This window comes from Bactrocera dorsalis, chromosome 4 (assembly GCF_023373825.1).
Source record: "Bactrocera dorsalis isolate Fly_Bdor chromosome 4, ASM2337382v1, whole genome shotgun sequence".
NCBI lineage: Eukaryota > Metazoa > Arthropoda > Insecta > Diptera > Tephritidae > Bactrocera > Bactrocera dorsalis.
Genome location: NC_064306.1, coordinates 66,509,248 through 66,531,502, shown reverse-complemented (window position 1 = coordinate 66,531,502; position 22,255 = coordinate 66,509,248). Strand labels below are relative to the sequence as shown.

Here is a 22,255-nt window from a genome sequence, read left to right as displayed (position 1 = left end):
CCAATAACCAGATAAATAGAAACAAACGTTAGGTTCAGAAACTGATTGACATAGTAAAAGATCTAAGGTAAAAGCCTCAATCTTGACGTAGCTTACTATTAACATCATAAGGATAATTAGTCGAACTGGAAGCATCAAAAATTGCTGAAATAGTCGAAGCCTTCAGACAGCAGACTGAGATGTATTCTATCTACTAGTTTTACCTCTAGATCTATAAGTTTTCTTGAGGACACTTAAAACCCATAAAAATATTATGACAACCTTTGATCTCAACTGCTACATAAATGCATATTCCAAAACAAACGAAATAAACAAAATAATTAAATTTACTAACATAGTATCTTATCATACGCGGTCTACGGCCATCTTGAGTGCAATTTCGAAATGCATTCCCATTTCTCCGTATTTTCCTCTTTAATTACGCTGATCCCTATCACAGCGTGCAATAAAATAATTGTCTTGTTTAAATGCGCATAATTAGATTCAATTGGTTGTGTGCTGACAAGTGTTGCCCCATGAACTACATACTTTCTTAACGAGTGTAACATGCAACATGCTCTTAATAACGTCGTTGTCTACGAAGAAACGATGGCTCTCAGTCTTAGGCGACTAAGCTGGTTTAAGGCGTTTGAATTGGTGTATGGAAGATGCCGAATAATAATAGTTATTTGTAGTTAGCAGCGCTCCGAGATCAAATTATCTTTGAAAAGCTGTTAGGCTACGATCGCAAGAATACCACTTAAAAATAAAGGATGACCTTTGTCCCTGTCCCTAAAGACTAAGTGAAGCAATTGAATTCATAATACGTATCATCCATTGCGCACCGAGAAAATGATAAATTCCTGGTAACAAATTTTAGGTTCTCCTACGTTTCATGCTACAACCCATATGGAGTCGGAAAATTTGTATACATTTTGTGCTTGTTTAGAAAATTCATGATGATGCTGCCTGCCAGTAACCTGCCGACAGGTGTCATGGATTATATTAAGAAAATTTACAAACATAATGCGAAGAACTCTGACTTGCTAAACTTTTATTTTTATCAAATAACAGTAGTACTTAATAAAGGGTTTTCAATGGGGAAGCTACAAAAAATAGATCGATAGGGACAGCAAACGAAGCCATAGTTTTTCCCACGATCCAACAACGAGTCGAAATTGTTATGAATTTACTACAGAAATTCGGAGTCAGTGGCCTCAACTTTAAGAGCGCTACGTCCAAGTTATGGTCGTCATAATCGTCCTGTCAGATCAACAATTGAGCGTCTAGTGGAAAAATTTTAATCCCCAGACACAGTACAAAATGTTCCCGTGCCAGTGAGACAAATAAGTGCCCGTAGTGTCGAGAATATTCCTGCTGCTAACGCATCAATTGAGGAACGTTCTTACAAGATCAAACTGACGCAAGAACTGAATCCGATTGACAACCTGAACCGTCGTATGTTCGTGAATTGGGCTGAGCAACAATTTGAAAATGTTCCGGATTTTCATACAAAAGTCATCTTCAGCGATGAGGCTCATTTCTGGCTGAATTGTTTTGCATCGGTTCGTCCGTACTTCTTTCGTGATGATCAAGACCGGCACGTTACTATGAATGTGGACTTGGACAATATGTGGTTTCAACGGACGGCGCCACAAACTACAGAGCGATTGTCACAATCGATTTATTGAAAACCAAGTTTGGTGAACGTGTTATCTCACGAAATGGCTCAGTCAATTGGACGCCTCGCTCGTGCAATTTAGACTATTTCCTGGTGCTACGTCAAGTCTATGGTCTATGCCAACAAGCCAGCGACGATTGATGGACTTCTTACGAATATCGAACTTGAAATTGCAGCAGTATCGGCTGGTCGGTCGGCTTGAAAACCGTGAAAAGTTGGGTTCAGCGTCTGGAGCGTGCCGTGGTGGCCGTGTAAAAGAAATCGAGTTCCATAATAATGGCATCAAATGTACTTTCACAGGAATAAAGAATTTCATCGACCGTTTTTGTTTAATCTTTTGTAGCACTCTTATTGAAAAACCCGTTCCTTGCTTGGCACTTGAGATGTTGCTTAAAAGAAAATATATGTCAGGCTGCTGAGGATGGGGTGATTCCTTCCGCAAAATATGACGGTTTCATGGGACTTGATATGTTTGACAATACTAATAAAAACAATGAAAACAAAATTTTAATAATTTTAGTATCAAGTATATATTGAACACATATTCTTCCACAGAATGTGAATCCCACCAAGGCAACAAATTTTACATAACCATTGTGAGAGGTCAGGCAGCAGCGGCCAATGAATTCCCCTACATGGTAAGAGTTCTAAAAATCTTTATGTGTCAATATTTAGTATTTGCTTTTAACAGGCCGCAGTGGGCTGGGTGTCGAATACGGATAGAAGCAGCGCTTTCTTCTACTGTGCTGGCGTATTGATATCACCGAACTTCGTCTTGACGGCAGCACATTGTGCCGGTTTGGGAGGGTAAGCTCGCGAAAACTCATTTAAACCTTTCAGCACTCAAATGAAGCTCTAAATTTTACAGACAATCTCCAACAGTTGTTCGCATCGGTGGCACTAATCTAACCGATCCGCAAACACCCAACATACCGATTAAGCGGATCATAGTGCATCCAGGTTATCGCAGTGGCTCTTCATATAATGACATTGCGTTGTTGGAATTGCAGCAGGGAACAAGGTATAAAATATACATATATTAAGATCTTAGTTTAGAAAATCTTAACCATATCTGTTTGGTTTTTGGTTTGTTCGCAGACAGAAACCTGCTTGCTTATGGACCCGGTATGATGTGCCTCATAACAATGTGACAGCGCTCGGCTATGGGCATACACAATTCGGTATACGAGACCTCTTTAACTCATTAAACTAAAATATTTTTATTTCCTTTAAAACTTTCAGCTGGCACGAACTCGAATGTCTTGCAGAAGGCCGTCTTATTCCTGGTACCCAGCGATGTTTGTCAACGTTACTATATGCCCGATGAGAATATATTGCAGCAGGGCTTGGCGAATACCCAGATCTGCGCTGGTGATCAGGAAAATCGCCGCGATACATGCCAGGTGAGCGAGCATTCCTACTTCGTACCTTAAACTTTTCAAACTTCAACCAGTAATCTTCTCGCAGGGTGACTCCGGTGGTCCGCTGATCTTGAAAGTCGATCGCGACATCACCTATTCGTATGTTGTGGGTATAACGTCGTTTGGTCAAGCTTGTGGCGGTGCTCCGCCGAGTATTTATTCGCGTGTTTCGGCGTACATTGACTGGATAGAGGACATCGTATGGCCAATAGCACAGTTGAGTGGTTTCGGCGTTAACGGTTGATGACATCATTTAAGTGCAGCAACTAAAAAGTTGCGAAGAATTATTTAACATATATTAATTTTAGTTCTTTAGCTTTATTCTACACTTATAATTGAAAGTAAGCTTATGTCCAACTGCACGTGACTATTGATCTTAAATTGAAAGTGTCTGAAAATAAAATTTACGTCCTCATTTCCTTGAATTGTGTGTACTTTAATAATAAATTCACGTTGCATATATATGTAAATACATATGTCACCAGAGTTAAGGTTAGTCTCTTTATGATCATAATGTAGGATATAATCAGCCTACTGAGCATACTATTTGCAACATCATCACCCATCTCTGAGAGTACACGAAGACCGTGGTGAGTTGATTGGGTGCCGCTCGCAGCAACTCAGACTGATTTATGGAAAGACTTGGCACATTTTACGTGGAGATTTCAAATTAAAAGCATTCGAAATACAACTTGTGTTGGCCTCACCAAGTGACATCGTTTCGCTCCAGCCAAATTCTTTTCAACGTTGAGGCCAATTTCTTGCTCAATGGGTATGTCAGCAAGTAAAATTGCCGCACCTGGGACAAAAAGCAATATGAAGAGTTTCAAGAGATGCATTTCATCTAGAAAAAACAACGGTTTGGTGTGGTTTGTGAGCTGGTTGAATCATAGGTCCATATTTCTACAAAAATGATGCCTGTGAGAATGGCAACCGACTATTTGATGCCTTCAAGCTCGTGATCTCGGCGACAATTGGTTTCAACAAGGCGGCGAAGCTTCCCACACATCGCATCAATCAATGATAATTTCTCGTTTCGGGCCGGTCGAGTTGCCACCAAGATCGTGTGATCTCAAACCGCTAGACTTTTTCCAGTATTTATATGTAAATTTTAAAGTCTATGCGTACAATCCCTTTTCTGCCCTTGGAGCAAACATCAGGCGTGTCATTCGCCAGTTACCAGTCGAAATGTTCGAAGAATTTATCGAAAATTGGACTCAACATATGAGACGAGCCCGCGGATAATCTTAGAAAAAATAAATGTTCTTTTGAATGATAATAAATTTGAATGTTCTGTGTTTTTTCTGGCAATTTGAGGATACCATACCAAAAGAACTGCGCCAGCTCGGATGCCAGGAATTTTTGAAACCTGCTCTGATGTGAGCCATATTCCAGTGAGAACGTTCTGCATCAACGGTACGAAATAATAGCCAGAAGGGGCAAGGTCTGGGATATAAAACAGGTAAAGCAAAACTTCCCAGCCGCTGTTCTCCAAATATATTTTAACTGGTCTTGCAAAATGAGACCATGGGTTGATTTTGTTTTCATACGTGAATAGTCCCAAATTCCCGGCATTTCTCGGCAATCCTTTCCCAATTTGACGAGTTATTGAACGGCGGCTATTACTGGCGTAGACACCGCTTATGCGATTATAGCCGAAACAACAATAGCGCGCCAGTCGTTTTCTTCTCTTCGCAAGTCGGCGCCAATTGGATATTCCAAGCGAAGCCAGGTCCTTCTCCACTTGGTCCTTCCAAACTGAGTGGAGGTCCTTCCTCTCCTATGCTTCCGCGGCGGGTAATGCGTTCGAATACTTCAGAGCCGGGCGTGATTTTTCATCCATCCGGACAACCAGACCTAGCCATCGTAGCACGCTGTCTTTTATTTCGCTTAACTAGGTTCAATGTCGTTCGTATATCTCGATTACAGCCTCATCGTTCCATCGAATGCCGCTATCGCCGTGGCCAACTCGCAAAGGACCATAATCTTTCGCAGAAAACTGTTCTCTCGAAAACTCGCAACGTAGACCTATCCGGTTGTTGTCATCGTCCAAAGACTCTGCACCTAATAGCAGACGGGAATTATGAAGCGACTATAGAGTTTGGCTTTTGTTCGTCGAGAGAGGACTTACTTTTCAATTGCTACTCAGTCCGAAGTAGTAATGTTGGGCAAGAGTAAGCCTGCGTTGGATTCCAGACGTTTGTTTTGGGTTAATGCTTGTTCCTAAATAGACGAATTATCTACAACTTCAAGTTATGACTGTAACAGTGAGCGTGGGAGCCAAGTCGCGAGTGCGACATGTTTGTTTGATGATAGGAGATATTTCGTCTTGGCCTCGTTCACTGCCAGACCATTTGGCGTTGCTTCCTTGTTCAGTCTGGAGGACAAGCAGGAAACTAAACGGCGCGGGTGTTGAGACCGATGATATCAATATCATCGGAATACGCCAGTAGCTTTACATATTATAAAAGATTATGTACCTGCCGATTTAAGTCCTGAAGCTCGAATAATTTTTCCAGCAGCAGATTGAAGAAGTCGCACGATAGAGAGATCGGCCTCAAAGTACAACTCCTAATTTAATTTATTATAATTGTAAGACTGGACGAGACACAATAGACCTTAAAAGGAGAGAGTGTGAAGATCACTCTCAAGTCTTGTCTTCGATGCATGCAAATGTACATGTCATCCACGTCATTTCTCAATCTAATCGTTTGTAACATTTTTCGATCAAGCGTATCTGTGTTTTGCAAAGATCCGAAACCTCAGGAAATTCGAAACAATTTCTGTAATTCTCCCAGCGAGTTCCATGGAAAAAATTAGCTTCGCTTATGTTAACGAATGTAGAATCACGTTGCGGTTGTTGTTGTTGTAACGGTTACATACTCCCCGGTAGGATGGTAAAGATTAGACAAGTTACCCCCGAGGTCATCCAACGGTAGGTGTGGACCATAGGGAGAGGGGTGTCAGATGTGTAGGTTTAGTAGGGCATGCAAAGAGGTGGTTAGTGTCATGCGGGGACTCATTGCTACCTGGACATATATTTGATATTTCAGGGTCGACACTGGATAAGTAGTAGTTTAGTCTGCTACAATATCCAGAACGAAGCTGCACAAGGGTGTGGTTTTGACTCAAAGTACGTCATTCACTAAGGAGTGGTGAAGGTGCTATTGGCCATCTGTGAATGGCGATCAGTGCAGGTCTGAAGTTTGTTGCGTCCGAAGTCTGGTCGGCGTATTGTTCTATGTCGCCCACGTAGTTGAGTAAGCACCTCTTGATGCTCATCAAAAGCGTTTCGGCTACCATCAGGTGAATGCATGGGATGATTTCTGCATAAGCACCCCAGCAGAAACAGCTTTGAGCGGAGTTCATTGCGCTACTTAAATGGGATCATAAGGCCTCACTGTGCTGGTGTGCGGCATCCTGTTGTAGTCCGGAGTATCTGTAGCTTCCTCGTCTGCGTTTCATTGCACCCAGGCGACCATATTGGCGTAGTTAAAGGACAAACCGTTCGATTGCCTTGAATTTAACTAACAACGTTGGTCTTTTCTAATGGTGCGTCGGTCTAGCGACTTGAGGTTTGTCGGCTCGTTACTTCTGGCAAATAAAATAATTGCGTTCGTAGAGGAGGAAAGGGAGTACCAGACTGTTGAATGTCACACTTAAAAATCTAGGTTTATTGACAGTCAAGTTTAAAGCCATTGGCTTGCAATGTTAGGTCAAGTCTCTGCACTCCTTCGGCCGTTAGAGAATATGGTTAATGTTGATTTAGTGGACGAGAGTGTAAAGTCCGCGCAGCGAGGAAGTGAGAGATCGGAGAGATAGCCGTTTACATTTGAGTTCATACCTCGCCTTCATTGCCACAGTCGTATCGTGCAACAACAGCTTACGGGGGCGATTAGAAATTCCATTCTGGTTGTGGAGGAAGTTTCGAGAAGAAGTAGCAGTTAAACAAGCAACGGGGAGAGAACCCCCACCTTGCGGAAACCCCACTCAATTCAATTTCGACAAAAGTCGGAAAGGAATGTTCGTCCGTTCTGGTAGTTTATGGTCCACCTCTTCAGTCCTTGAGGGAGCGTGGTTTTTTCAATGTCCTGAAGTAGCGTTGTGTGACTGTGCTCTGCAGGTCGGGAGTAGCCTTCACTACTGGGAAGAGAAGAGTTATCGGCCGACACGACTCCCCTTTGTTCGCGAGTTTGTAGAACCATCAACGGTCCAAGTAAATACTGCTAAGTTGTTATAATTATATTGTTGATGACGTCGTGCTGCAACTCCGATGTTAAATTTTTTGCTGACCCCCGCACAAAACCATTTATTAGACAGTGAGAAGACGAGAAATGAAAGAGAGCTTTTAGTTTTTACGTATACCTAAAATAATTAGGCGATTTTTCAAAACTTTTATTGTTTTTTTTTGTTACGCTTTACTTGGTAGTTTTTTCTTTGAATATTTTCTAGCGTATTTTCATTCATATTAATTTTACATTTTTATACAATGTTTTTTTGTGTTTCTTTTTAAGTTACGTTAAATAAAAATTTTTAAATTACACGAACTAATATTTATATTAATATGTAATGCTTTTTATATGTATATGTATATATATATATTTTTTTTATAATTATATATAAGTAAAATTACAAATTTCACATATTCTTCAACGATCTGTTTTGTTTGTTTTTGTTTTTGTATTCATCTGCAAATATCATACTTCGACTTTCGCACTATTTAACTAGACTATATATATATGTATGTATATATATACGTATATAATATATATGTAAATGTTCGCTTGTAGACTTGTATAGTTCTGTGTGTGTATGCGTGTGTGTGTTTGTGGGAGTTTTTTGTGTGAAAGAATTCAAATGTTTTAAAGAGGATTTGGCGCACATTTGTATTTCAGAAAAGAAAACTATCTCCGATTGCGGAAATATATTTATTTATTAATAATTAATTAGTTTTACATGTGTTGGCTATCCTCTAATTGCATCACACATACATACACATCATTATTGCTAATCGAGAGCGAGAAAAAAATATTTACTCTTTTACATCTAAAATTTCTATTTGATGTTTGTATACTTTGTTGTAGCAGGTTTGCTTTTGTTTTTGTTGTTTTTTCTTTTTGTTTACTTTGTATGTACATAGTTGCTAAGTAACATTAGTTGCGAATTAATTTACTTTACTTAAATGTAGGTAATTATCATCATGCATGTAAAGGTGTGTGTGTGTGTGTGTGGGTGGCCTAAACGTTCGCGGTTTTCATTTAATTTAAATTCATCTTTTTATGTTTGTTGTTGTGGTGTTTGCTTTCGAATGCACAATGTCTTGTCTGTCGGTACACACACACTTGACGAATGAGATGCTACGTTACGTTACGTTAAGTTCGAGCTAAGACAGCACAGTTGCTTTGATATTACATAATTCAGTTAATTTGCATTGTTGTTGTTGCTGTTGCGTTTGTTGCAACTACTCAACTAGTTCAGCAACTCGAATCGTTTCCCTAAATTTGTATTTGACTTGTGAGAATTACGCCTTGTCCAAAGAGCTAACGGTGCATACTACTATTTACTAAGCCGCGCTTGCGTACTTCGCATTCAAAATTATTATTTTTTTTAATTCATTATTAAATCCGTATTTTGTATGATTTTATAGGAAATGCCTTGATATACTCTTTTGCTTTGATTTTCAATTATTTGGTTTTTTTCATAATTTTTGCTTTATATTTTTGAAAAATATTTAAAATTTATGTCTAAAAAATTTCTGTACTAAAAGTATATTTTTTATTAAAAACTATTTAAATTTTTACTAAAAAAAATTCTTCTGCCAAAAACTACAAATTTCGTTTTGAGTGCTTACAATAAATTGCTATTATATAATGCAGAATATACACAATAGAAGCTACGATTTGACAGAATTATTGAGAATTACGTGTTTTAATTTACAAAAAAAAAAATGGAAATATAACAAATAAAAAAAAATGAAAAAATAATTTTTGAAAAAAAAAATTGAAATTATTTTGAAAAAAAAAAAAAAATTATTTTTGAAAAAAAAATTGAAAAAAATTATTTTATTAGAAAAAAATTTAAACAATTATTTTATTAAAAAAAAAATTGAAAAAATAATAAAAAAAAAAATGATAAAATTATTTTATAAAAAAAAAAAATTTAAAAAATTATTTTTGAAAAAAAAAATTGAAAAAATTATTTTTGAAAAAAAAAAATTTAAAAAATTATTTTTGAAAAAAAAAATTGAAAAAATTATATTTGAAAACAAAAAATTGAAAAAATAGTTTTTGTAAAAAAAATTTTAAAAATAATTTTGAAAAAAAAAATTTTTTTTTGAAAAAAAAAATGAAATACTAATTTTTGAAAAAAAATTGAACAAATTATGTATTTTTGAAAAAAAAATTAAATAATAATTTTTGAAAAAAAAATTAAATAATAATTTTTGAAAAAAATTTTAAATAATTTTTGAAAAAAAAAATTTAAATTTTTGAAAAAAATTGAAAAATTAGGAAACATTTTTTGTTAAATGTGAAAAATTGGTTTTTTCGAAAATTTTAAAAAATTGTGTGAAAAAGCTAGAAAACGAATATCACCACAAAAAATAGGAAATAATAACTGTTTTTTGTATTATTCCGTGAATAAGTTATTTCATTTTGCCCTAAATTGTACAAAATTTTAAATTTTTTAACGAAAACAGAAATTTATTTCAATTTTCCACAGTTTTTTTTTTATCATTTTCAAACGAAGATGTTTTTTAAATACTTTTTTCTTAAAAAACAAAAAATGATAGCGAAAAAAAATATTTTTTTGGTAATTTTCAAACGTAAAATATTTTTTATTTGTAATTGTAATTGAGAAAAGGTAATTTTTTTAGTTTTCAAACTAAATAATTTTTTGTTTATTTTCAAATTAAAAAAAAAAATAATTTTAATATTTTTTAAATTTAATAATTTGTTGTTGTTGTTTTAGTGCAATTTAAATAAAACGAATAACAATTCAGTTCGAAATATTTTTTTAAATTTTCAAACCAAAAAACTAAAAAAAATAATAAATTTTAGTAAAAAAAAAAACATTTTTAATATTTTTAAAAGTAAGGCATTATGAAATTGCTGAAAATTGTAGTATTTAGTGAATTTCGAAAAAACTTATAATAATTCAGTTCGAAAATTCAATCAGAAACCATTTAAAACACGAAAATCATTAAAAATTACCGTTAAAAAATATTTAAAATTTATGCAAGGTTGTGATAAAATTTATTCATAATTTTTTAATTTTTGAAGTTCGAAAATAATGCCTGCAATAGCAATTATTTTTTATTTTTATCTAAATTTTTTTATTATTTAAATATTTTGTATTAATTAAATTTTCTAAAAACCACAAAGCAATGCAATGGACAAAATGGCGCATAATTCTCTTATGTCATTATATAATGTATGCAAATTCAAACTTGTAACGCCAGAATGGCATAAAACCGAGCATGATTTAAGTGCTAAGCGCGCAAAGCGGTATGTGCCACAAAGCGATAGTTGCAAATGAGCGTTCAAAAAGTCGACAAAACTTATATATACTTTCTATATATATAATACATACACACTAATCTTATACGCTTAAGGTTAGGTTAGTAAAAGTAAGTAAGAACGTCTACAGCGCGCACGCATGCATAGACCAACGAGAGTTATTCTATGTAGAAACCGAAATATATAATATTTTACACAACTAATGTCTATTTGGGGAAACAAAAACGCATTAAAGTAACTAATTAAAACTAAAAAACGCATGATGTATGGACGCATACTAAATAAAGTTGACTTCAAAATTACTGCTAATAACAATTTAACCAAAACTGCTGGCAGCGCCGGTGCTTTAGCTTACATAATGCATGCCATTAGTGGACAAAATTGCATTATTTTTTTTTCACACACACTCTGCGCCATTAAAATTCCAATTTTTCGCATACAACATATTTTCAGCTTATTCTTCTTCATGTTCTTCTTTTAAACTTTTGACTAGCGACATCGCTTCGTGTATGTAATTTACGCTTAAATAAAATTATACGGAATTTCACAGCTTAACTTAGATACTAATTAAATAAAATAGCGTTATAATAATAATATACAGTGTGTGCAAAATGCACTAATCAAATTTGTGGGCGCAGTATACATACAAATTGAAGGAATAATCAAAAATAGTTGTTAATTACTTGGCTTTCATTGGATTGCACAGCGAAAACTACATTTCAAGCGCCGCAAAATATTTTTCAAATCGAACAACGCAAGTCAAGTGATATTTTAACGACAAAATCGCGTACAGGGTTGCATTTCGTGTCGCCTACGCAGCATTTTGCGCAAGCCAAACGCATTTGCTGACACAAAATCATTATTTCATTTTTAAACAACACACACATGCACTTCGGCGCACTTCGTTGCTGCACAACTAGTTCGTATTTCAATCGGCAACGCTTCGGTAGCGAGTCAATTTTCAATTTTAATCAAAAAAGTACACACCACTAGTTATTAGTTGGGCTTGTTAGTTGTTGTGACTTACATTTTAAATACTACGTTGTATATACACTTACACACATATGTATGTACATACTAAGTATATAGTATAATTGTGTTGGTATGCGTTTTAGCTCATATAAAGTCTTAAATGGTTATGATATTAGAACAAATAAGTCTATGAATTGGCGTAAAACATTTGCTGTTGTTGTTGTTGTTACATAAGTCTTTATAGCGTAAGAAAATTGTCGACAAACTACGCGCACACATTAGGGTGGTGTGCGCGCGCATTTCAAATAATTTTTACACATTATTTCTTTTTCTGCTTGATTTTTTTTTGCGTTTTTGTTGTTATTTGCTATTTTATTGCTTTGTAGCGTGCAGCACAAAGCGCCACTTTCGCTAGGGTGACACCTTAAAAAATTAATTTCATTTATAATTAAATATTGTAATTAGTTATGTAATAACGTAATAGTAATCATTAATTATAACAGCATTTTATATTAAATCTTTTGTTTTTGTTGTTTATATGCATATATATGTATAAATAGCGAGCGCAGCGCAAGTGCTGCGCGGCATTAGGGTGTGCGGACAACGAAAACTGCGCGGGCGCGTTGCCGCCAGTGACAGGGCGTTAAGTGATAAGGGCGTTGACGGCATGACATTTTCGCGTATAGCGGTAAATTTCATTTATACATATATAAACATACGTTTGAACATAATTTTCGGTTTTTGTTTAAAATGGAAATTTATATAATTATAATATTAATAATAATAATAGTGATGATAGTAATAATATTACAAACAATTCTTGCACTTAATTAGCTAATGGCTTGCTTATGTTAAGTAAAAAATCTTTAATTGATTTATGTATGTTGATTGTGAAACTTAGCTAGTAACGAAATGTGTAAAAATTAACGACTGTATCTAAGTAACTAAGTAGAGCTTTTGTTGTTGTTATTGTTGTTGTGTTTGTCGTTTCTAATTACGTTCGTTTGTGAGTGTTGTTACCCGCCCAAAAGTAAAAAAACAAAAAATTATTTGTTGTTACGCCTGAATCTCAACGCCCCCCAAACGGAAGAAGAAAACCGAAACGAAAACAAAAGCTTTAACGAACGCACTTACAGTGCAAGTTAACCCTAAAAAAGAAAGTATTGAAACATTACATGGAATACTCGAAAATCAGCTGGCTTACGAAAACTGGTTTTGTAATTATTATTTTTTTTTTTAGTTTTGCTTGAAGAAAGCTTGTGGATATGGCCAACATTTGCTGAAAGCTTGGAAGCAAACGCGAATGCTTCATACAAGATAAATAGAAAGAGGCGCGCATCTCGTTTAGATAATAATAAAAAACCGAAATTATTATTTTTTAAATCTAGTTTTTTTAAAAAATTATTTAAAAAAAAATATTAAAAAAAAAAATTATTAAAAAAAACTTATTTAAAAAAAAAAATTATTTTAAAAAAATTATTACAAAAAAATTTAAGAGAAAATATTAAAAATAAAATAAAAAACAAAAAAAAAAATTAATTTAAGAATAGTAACGAAAAACTTCTTAAAGAAATGAATAAAACAAGAACAAATTAAAAAAAATAGTTAAAAAATTAAATATTTGAATATCTGTTTAAAATTCAAAAGTCAATTTATTTAAAATTAAAAAAAAAACTATATTTGAAAATCTACATAAGATAAAAAAGTTTAATTTATCAAAATCTATTGAAAATTAAAATATTTGAAAATTTATTTAAATATTATTACTTTTGATGTAACTCAAACTCAAAACTTTATCAAAAACTTTATTAAAAAATGACTATTCAGAACTAGACTAAAAAAAAATTAATATTGGAAATTTTTAAATTAATTAATAATTGAATTTTTTATAATAAAATAATAATACAATTTTTAAATTAATTCAATAAATTTTTTTATTTTTACTTTATTTTTTTATTTTATTTATTTTTTATTTTTACTTTAGTTTTTTATTTTTATTTTTTTTTTTAACTTTTTACTTTAGTTTTTTTTACTTTTCTGATTTTCTAAATAATTGAGATTCCTTTCTATTTATGATGTTTGAAGCTGCGAAAATTTCAAAAATTAACACAACTTTCAATTTAAGAATTTATATTTTGAATGTTTTTATTTTTAAAATATACTACAAATTATAAATCACTGTAGTTTCATTCAAAGATTTTTTTTATTGGAAATTGCGCCAAAACTCAAATTACGAGTGGTGTTTGAAAAAAAAAATTACGAAAAAATTAAAAAAATTAAAAAAAAAAATACAAATATTGACCATGCTCTACAAACTTCCTTTTTTATTTTTTCTCAGACCTTACCTAATTTCTTGCTATAGATCGCACTACATTTGCGCTTTTTAAAATTTTTATTTTATATTTTTTTTTGCACAAAACAAATTTTCAGCGCAGTTTTCCATTTTCAAAATTATGAAACAATAATTTATTTAAAAAAATGTATTAGTGCATGAAACTATTCAATTCTTGGCTAAAAAAAAATGTATTAGTGCATGAGAGAAACTCTTCAATTCTATTGCAAGGAACGCCGCTATTTTACATTAAAAAATGATAATTTCAATTAAAAAACGCTTACCACGCGATTTTACAACTGTATTGTCTATGACTTAAAATTTACATTCTTGCTAAAGCTTGCAACACATACTACCAACCTACTCGTACATATGTATGTACATAATTTCTACTTTACATTCGAATAATTATCGTTCTTTCTAAGCTCATCTAGCATACTGAAGAAAAGTTGAAGTTTGAGCATTCTTTACACTAAATTTCTGTACATTTCTATTTTCTTCCCGCGTGTATGTGTGTGTGTGTGCTAACCATTAGTTTTTGTTCGTTTAATATCACATGAAACTTTTTTTGTTGCTGCTGTACTATCTATACTGCCATACTACGGTTTATTGCTACTGCCATTCACATACACAAAGATTTTCGGGGGAAAAATCAACTTACACACTAATTTCTGAAAGCATTTGATTGGCGTTACATGTATGTATGTATTATTTAAAACTGCATTCGTTTTCCAATTATATAGCAACTGATAGCATTCATTCAACGCAATTAAATACTAATAACAGTATAGGCTTTGCATTATTTAATATTATTATTAATTTTTTTTTTGATTTTTTGTAACTACTTTCTCATTTCAATTTTTGTCATAATCCATGTGTGCATTACTTTCTCCTAGCAAGCATATAGTATTCCTTTCCATACGCTGCTTCTGGCTTCTTCTACTTAAAATTCTCTTACAAACATTTTTCTTTTCGATTTTTTACCGCGTGTATTCTATGTGGTAAAAGTTTGACTTTTAAGGATTTTCATCTCTCTCATGCCCACTCACGCCTTTTCACTCGCTTTGTGTGTGTGTGTGTGTTTTTGTTGGTATTTCGTTTACAACTCCGTTAGCTTTTCTTAAAATCTACTTCAACTTTTCTACTCGGCTTAAGCACGCTGCGTCTCCTACATATTTTCTCTACATAGCTGCTGTGGTCTGCGGCATTTTCCGAAGCAACGTCCAATATGATCGTCCGTTCGTTCGGTCTTATTTAACCGCTACTCTAAGATCCTTTGCATAGTGTAGTAACACTACAACCCCAGAACATATTACTTAACAATATTATTCAATCAGTGGCGTCATCATCCATCAACGTTCGTAACTGTGTGTGTGTGTGTGTACGTGTATATATGTGCATGTTGTGTCGCACAACAAACATTATTTAAGGTTATGGTTGAATGATTTAGCATTTTTTGCTTACTTGTTAAATTATTACGTTAAAATAGGCACAGGTTATCAACTATTTCTACTAATATCAGCCCAGTAATTATAGATATAGAATAATGCAAGCACAAATCGTTTCTTGTTGCCCCCCGTCCCTTACACAACTGTACCTTTCAATCAAGCGCCGCTACAGTAATATTATAATATTGCATGTCTATATACTATTGGCCAAATGTCCCACAGTGTATGTATGGCCCCGTTGTAGGACTACTTAAAAATACCTAAACTCGTACATACTAAATTTTTCTTAGTTGCCTAATAGTGTGCTAGAGAATATGGTGTATGCGTTTTAATAAGTGTGTGTGTGTGTGTGAATGTGTATGTGTGTGTTATATATAAACTGAGCGCGCGCGCAAACTCTTCGTTGTGCTTTCGAAATGCTTCCCATGTCACTTGATCGTAGGCAGTGGTTTGGGAGATTTGGATGCTGCTTTTAATGGCTTCGGCAACTCCAACGGTAATTTGCACATAACCGATACAGTCTGCTTGCTGTTGATACGTCTATTTGCTAGTGCTAGATCTACTGCTACCCGACTGGTGCTTCTTCGTCCTTCTGTCGTTACCATCGCGGTTGCGTTGTTGGCCTTTTTTGTTTTGAACGAAATGATTAAAGAGTAAATAGAAGAAAATAATTCATTTTAGAGGTTAGCTGCGAGACAGAAAGTTACTGCACACAAAACAAAACACAAAAGTATAAAAGTGCATTGGAAAAATTAAATCGCAATTTTTTAAACTTTAATCACAATATTCACGAACAACACGCACGTAACAAACAATTTATTACATTTTCAGCAGATAATATGGTAGAGGACAAATCAAGGTCATTTATGCTAAACCAAATTAAATTAACAAACAAAATATAACTAGGTAGATTCGCTAATAACGGAAAACACGGCCACCAAAACAAGGTGTAGGCACTTTCAATTCATCAAAATTATTGTCACAAAAACAACATTAAATAAATATCGCAAATGCACGGAAAAAAATATTTTCACAGCAAAAACATGAAAATTTCCTAACCTTTAAATTGTATAACACATGACATAAACACTTAATTTAATTCCTTCAAGACTCACCTAATCTAGTATTTGTTGACGCAGACGCTGACGCCGACCCCGAACTGTTCGTCGATGATGTCGAACCCACTGAAGACTCCGACGATATGGAAATTATCGATATGGTCGACGAAGCAGAGGTGAGTGTCGCACGTTGCATTGGATTTGTTGATGGGCGGGATGATGTTGTTGACGCGGGTGATGCAGTTCTGGCGTTGTAACGTTGTTGACGCATCGCTGGTTGTTGCACACGTTGTTGTCGCACTTGCTGTTGTTGTTGCTGCTGTTGTGACGGACGTTGCGTGTAACGTGTACGATTATTATTGTTGTTGTTGCTGCTATTGTTGCCATTGTTATTGCTGTTGCCAACATAGCTGGAAGTAGCAGTCGTACTTGTCGCATTCGTATACGACTCGGTAGAAGACGATTTGGATATTTGTTGTTGATATTGCTGCTGCATTGGCGGTGGCACATAGAATTGACGGCGATTTGAGGGGCCGGAAAATCTTTGCTGCGCTTGCTGTTGCTGCTGCTGTGCGTGCAACTGCTGTTGCTGTTGTTGTGTTTGTTGTCGGGGCGGGGATAATTGCTTTTGTTGTTGCGGCGGTGAGGGTTGCTTTTGTTGCCGCGGCGGCGATTGCTGCTTTTGCGGAGGCGGACATTGTGTGTGCATTTGTTGTTGTTGCTGCTGTTGCTGCTGCTGAAGTACAAACTGTTGCTGTTGCTGGGTCGGCAGTTGCGTTAGCTGCGGCTGTGCTTGCAATTGGGAAGAGGCTGACGATTGTTGCTGTTGTTGTTGTTGTGACAGCTGCTGCATATGTATACTCGCTTGTAGTTGTTGTTGTTGATGTTGCTGCTGCTGCTGATGTTGTATCTGCTGCGTAATCTGTGCATATTGTGGTTGTTGATGATGTTGTTGTGGACTAAGTTGTTGCTGATTGATCTGGTGCAGCGGCAGTGGCAGCAGCGTTGTTGGCGGTGGCTTAATTAACAATTTTTGACGAACAGTTATTTGACTACTAGCGCCACCACCATTACCACCAATACTATGTGGACTAGCAACAGCAGCGATATGGCCGCTCACATTTACACCACCAGCACCACCAACACTGCCACTGTCTTGAACGTTGGTACTGGTGTTGATTAGAGAGTTGACAGCGATGTTTGTGGTTACACTGGCGACAGTGTGATTGCTAACCAATGACGCTTGTTGATACGGCTGCTGTTGCTCTTGGATTTCTTGCTGCTGCTGTTGTTGTTGTAACTGCTGCTGCTGCACCAGACCAGCAACTATTCATCATGTATCCATACGAGACATTGTATGAATATTCGCGGAAGAGGTCATGGCGGTTGGCGCCGCAGACGTTGCCGGCGCTATAATAAGTGGATTGCTTACCGGTGGAGATGACGTTGAGTCTACATCACATTCTTTGCTATCTTCCGAGTCCTCGCCAGAGGAGACACTACTCCGTCGCAACCGTTGCGCCATCACGGCCTGTTGTTGATGGTACAATTGCTGCTGCGCCAGTGGATGCATGTGCTGATGCTGCAGTGGTGGTGTCAGAACGCCAGGCGGTAGCATCGACGGAATGAACTTAACGGCACTGCCACTGTTTGGCGTATGGGGGATCACAAGATGCTCAAAATGTTCACGTATCCACTCACGATAATCGATTACATCATCGGTAACACGTATTATACGCCCTGCATGAGAAAAATTTAAAAATTATTGAAACAAGTAAATAGCGACTTCACGTAGTTGCCGTTAGTACAATGGAAGTTACCTAGTATGGTGCGTTCGGCGCAATTACTACCGAATTCGTTGAGTGGACTCACAGCATTGGCCAACAGCATGTACGCATACTCGAAGGCTTGTTTCACCTGCAATGCACCATAAGAACTGCGACCGATATCGTTGCCTGGCGTTAGCGGATCCTCAATGCACAACAACGACGGGCGATGGCCGTCGATCATTTCGCGTTGCAGATCCTCCTTAGGTATATAGCGGCCGCCATTTTTGATCGATATACCGATCTTCATGTAATTGAACTTACGTCCGTAAAGTTCGAAAAATTCCAGCAACAGCACACCCAAGTTAGCTTTGTCATGATCGATTTGTAGCGGGTGTAATTGTAGGAAGCTAATACACATCAATATCAGCGAATAGGAGGAAATGCCACCGGTAAAAACTTCATTGAGATCACGTTGAAGCAGAAATTGCTTCAGTACAAGCACCAGTTTCGCTAACAGTGGAAATTCCTGTTTGTATTTCTTAATTAATTCGGCCGATTGCACACCGGACTGCATATTAAATGAAATGTCGACTTTCACTTGTGTTTCGCGGTCTGTGAGCTTGATGATGGGTACCGAGGCTTTGTCGAGTACACGCACCGAATGTGGCTCAGCAATGCCGCGGGCAATCAGTTCTGTTTCGAGCGTGCGCAATGGCGCTTTTTCCCATAACCCTGTGCGTGGGAAGAAATATGCATATGTACTTACTGATATTTACATTTCTTAAATTATAAATATTACTATATTTTAACAAAAACAATACAATAAAATTGGCTTCTTTACAGCTGAATTAAAGGTTTCTTAACGCTAGGCTACACTCACCTAAAACAACCAAATCAATATCCGATGTGGGCAGAAACAGGCCCGTCCGGAAGGAACCGAATATCTCTACAATTGCTTTTGGCCATATTGAGTGCACCACCGCCTCGATGCGCTGTACGACTTCGTTGCGTATAGCATGTTCGGTGGGCGTAGGTAATACGTAATTGTAAAACTGTTCGATTTCCTGATGTAAACCGATAACTCCGCGTCCATACTCGAAGCCCGGCACACGCCAAGGACAGCCTTTGTACTTAATTACCAATTTACCCATATATTTGTTGACGTTGAATGTGCTCGCTTTATTGTCTACTATACGACCAATTTTCCTGCGCGATGGATTGTAATAGCTTGGACGATCGTGTGACGGCATTTTCGTGCTATTATTATCCCCGCCTCCTACGACTGGTGTAGTGGCCGGTGTGATACAGTCGTTGTTACTCGTCGAGTCAATAGAATTGTTGCTGGATGTATTGCCACTATTTGTGCCGCTACTACCGTTGTTGTTATTATTATTATATATGGAATTGCGCAGGCCGCCGTTGCCGACTTGCTGTAGCAGCAATTGTAATGAATCACGATCGCGTGCACTTAACGTGCCGTTCAATTTGCCGTTGCCAACGCTTTGCAGTTGTTGTAATTGTTGGCTCTGTTGTTCCAACAATTGGCTCATATCATGCGCATTGGTCTCCCAAATTTTACACCATGTGCGTAATGCTGGACCCTCCTGTTCCTCTTGAAACCAGCCGACAAAAGGATCCATTCAAAGCAGTCTTCTTCTCACGGAACGGGAATTGTATGCGCAATCCGCTTGGAGTTTCGCGTCGTCCGTTACGAAGCGTTGCGCTAAATAATTAACTATTGTCTTTTATATAGATCAAATTGCACCATCGACGAACATAAACGAAACGAATAAGAAGTTTTCTTGCAAACTCGTTTGGCAGTGTGGTAATTACACTGAAAATGCCAGCATTTGCATTGGCAGAGTTGAAATCAACGTACTTAAGACCGCTTTATAAGATGCTAGCTGCAAAATATGATAATTAAGCAAATAAATATAAAAATTTTAGATAAGATATAAACATAATTCTCATAACCAAATGCGGATAATTTAAAATATGTAGATGTACGGTTTGTAAGTTTTAAACTGAGAACCAAAATATACTTAAATACTTTCATTTTCTATTTGCGATTTTGACCCACACCTAATATCATATGAAATTTTACATATTTGCTGAGAAATTAAAAAGAAAATGAATGCAGAAGTGTAAATCAATTAACACATCTAGACGAAAAGGCGTTACTAAGTAATAAAAATTGTTTAAGCTCAGACACCATGATCAACTCACGAGACTTCACAACTATAACGAGGTTGTTGTTAGCGGGTGGATATGCGTTCGTATGGTGTATGTAAACCTAAAAAAACCCTAAAATTTATATTTACTACAAAATTTCAAATCTTTACGTGGAATTTGGTAATTTTAATTCAAAAAATTGTAACCAAAATTACATGAACTCAGAAATGTGCACCAATGTTTCTAAGTTAAAGTTATCAGTATACGATTATTATAACTGGCATATACTAATCGCAAGACAAATAAGTGATGACAAACAAGTGGTGGCCGTATAGTGATCATAACCTCAAAAAATTATTGTGCGGTTTAACGGGCTGCGTTATTTTTTGCTTGGGAAATGAGTACATATATGTAAGATATCTAACTGTCCACTAGTCTTCATAACATTACATGATAACTTTTTGGAAAAGGCATTTTCTAAAATATTTAATATTATTCTCCACCATTTTTGATACACACATAATTCGTAGGGGATGAAAACCTGCTTGTCTATTTCCATGCCGTTTATAAAAAATTTATAACGTCCTTGTAATTGGACACCATATATTAGCTGTTTTGTACAAATGCCTATTACCGCTAATACAGTTAACGTATTTCCAACTGCACACAACAATTACTTTGAAAATATTAATACGTATGAAAACTTCTCCTATGATTTAATAAATTATCTGCTCACCCACTTTTAGCACTTTTTCTTTACATTCTCTTACGTAGAAAATTAAATGAAAAAAAAAAAAAATTAGCGAATATCATATGAAAGAGAACTGATAAAACGCAATGACAATTGAAGGCAACATGGCGACACCTAGCATCCACAGCACCGGACAGCAACGACCGATGTCGTGCGTCGTCAGATCGAGGACTTAAAATAAGACTTTATATGGCAAATAAGCAGTCAAATTCACTTGTCTACTAATTCACCCATATAACCGCATCATTTTGTGATTTACACTGTCTTCTTAACGCATATATATATATATATATATATATATTTTTGTATATATTTCAAATGTGATTTGATTTTGTGAACTAATTGAAATCAATTTTTTGGTTTTATACCACTCACATTTTTCTTTTGTAGATTTTCATCGGCAATACAATTGTAAATATCGAAGATATAATATTACTCGTAAACTTTGTCTTTAAAATTGCACACAAATTATTTATTGGTTTTTTCTTAACTTTACTTAATTCAGCGCTAAAAGCGATATTTTAGGGAAAAAAAAATATTTCACTCGTTGCGACTGAATTCGCGCCCGTAAATACGCACCGCCTATAATGAACGTATGCTAGCAAAATGTCTGTGTGTGTATGTGTTCGTAGTTATTGGAACGCCGAGTGGAACGTGAAGTGAGCGGGAGTGTTGAGTTTATCTGATTCGAGGTGAAGTTGTTTTTTTATTACTGTAAATTGCCAGCGGAGCGCCCTTTTCCAACTTTTTTCCTCTTCTCGTTCTTCTCCGCAGCGATTGCCACTCACAATCAGATATCTCGAAGGCGTTCGAGAATTTTTCGGCTTTCTCACTTCGCACTTATTTTATACACTTTTTCTTTATAAAACAATATATAGCCATTATTTCATTTCACTTTTTTAATGAACAAAACGAATTTTTAGCACTATTGCACTAGATTATTCGCCGTGAAAAAATCCGCAAGAACGAGTACGAGTCGACAAATTTTCAACCACGCTTCGAATGATTTTTTCCGTAGTTCTACAGTCCACAAAGCGGACTAAAAAGTACCAATGATGCCAGCTCAAACATATTAAAAAATTACTGAGAATTTAATTCCAAATTCACTAAAGTTTAATACAAACGCTCAAAAATGGGAACAACATGTAGAACTTC

At 35.7% G+C, this 22,255-nt stretch overlaps 2 protein-coding genes across 8 annotated transcripts in view; one reads left to right on the top strand and one right to left on the bottom strand.

Annotated features, from left to right (window-relative positions):
- The window catches only part of LOC125778058 (serine protease snake), a 9,692-nt gene extending 6,186 nt beyond the window's left edge, over positions 1 to 3,506 (top strand). Inside the window, exons 3-8 of one of the 5 annotated variants that reach the window (XM_049454190.1) lie at positions 2,216 to 2,298; positions 2,352 to 2,467; positions 2,529 to 2,681; positions 2,759 to 2,841; positions 2,903 to 3,063; positions 3,128 to 3,506. In XM_049454190.1, the coding sequence (XP_049310147.1) occupies positions 2,216 to 2,298; positions 2,352 to 2,467; positions 2,529 to 2,681; positions 2,759 to 2,841; positions 2,903 to 3,063; positions 3,128 to 3,325 (794 nt within the window). In that variant the 3' untranslated portion in view covers positions 3,326 to 3,506. The remainder of the gene's footprint in view (positions 1 to 2,215; positions 2,299 to 2,351; positions 2,468 to 2,528; positions 2,682 to 2,758; positions 2,842 to 2,902; positions 3,064 to 3,127) is intronic. The other 4 variants (XM_049454194.1, XM_049454193.1, XM_049454195.1 and 1 more) reach the window with 4 other exon arrangements.
- An 11,477-nt stretch (positions 3,507 to 14,983) lies between these two features.
- Positions 14,984 to 22,136, bottom strand: LOC105223684 (non-canonical poly(A) RNA polymerase protein Trf4-1). Of its 3 annotated transcripts, none has more exons than XM_011201463.4 (6): positions 21,476 to 22,136; positions 19,058 to 20,081; positions 18,229 to 18,909; positions 17,841 to 18,148; positions 16,466 to 17,330; positions 14,984 to 15,973 (listed from the first exon to the last, which is right to left on the bottom strand). In XM_011201463.4, the coding sequence occupies exons 2-6, from the start codon at positions 19,815 to 19,817 to the stop codon at positions 15,891 to 15,893; spliced, it is 2,697 nt and encodes an 898-aa protein (XP_011199765.2). In that variant the 5' UTR covers positions 19,818 to 20,081; positions 21,476 to 22,136; the 3' UTR covers positions 14,984 to 15,890. The 3 variants fall into 3 exon arrangements, with proteins under 3 accessions (XP_011199765.2, XP_011199767.2, XP_011199766.2); XM_011201465.4 differs by lacking the exon at positions 21,476 to 22,136 and adding an exon at positions 20,984 to 21,088; XM_011201464.4 differs by lacking the exon at positions 21,476 to 22,136 and adding an exon at positions 20,869 to 21,038.
- Between the last annotated feature and the right edge of the window lie 119 nt (positions 22,137 to 22,255).

What these genes read in the sequence shown, in the direction of transcription:
- LOC105223684 (XM_011201463.4), bottom strand. Translation starts at nt 19,817, where the DNA reads ATGGATCCTTTTGTCGGCTGGTTTCAAGAGGAACAGGAGGGTCCAGCA. An exon ending in TATTGATTTGGTTGTTTTAG is followed by an intron (nt 18,910 to 19,057) that starts GTGAGTGTAGCC and finishes TCCCACGCACAG; the next exon opens with GGTTATGGGAAAAAGCGCCA. An exon ending in CGCCGAACGCACCATACTAG is followed by an intron (nt 18,149 to 18,228) that starts GTAACTTCCATT and finishes TTTCTCATGCAG; the next exon opens with GGCGTATAATACGTGTTACC.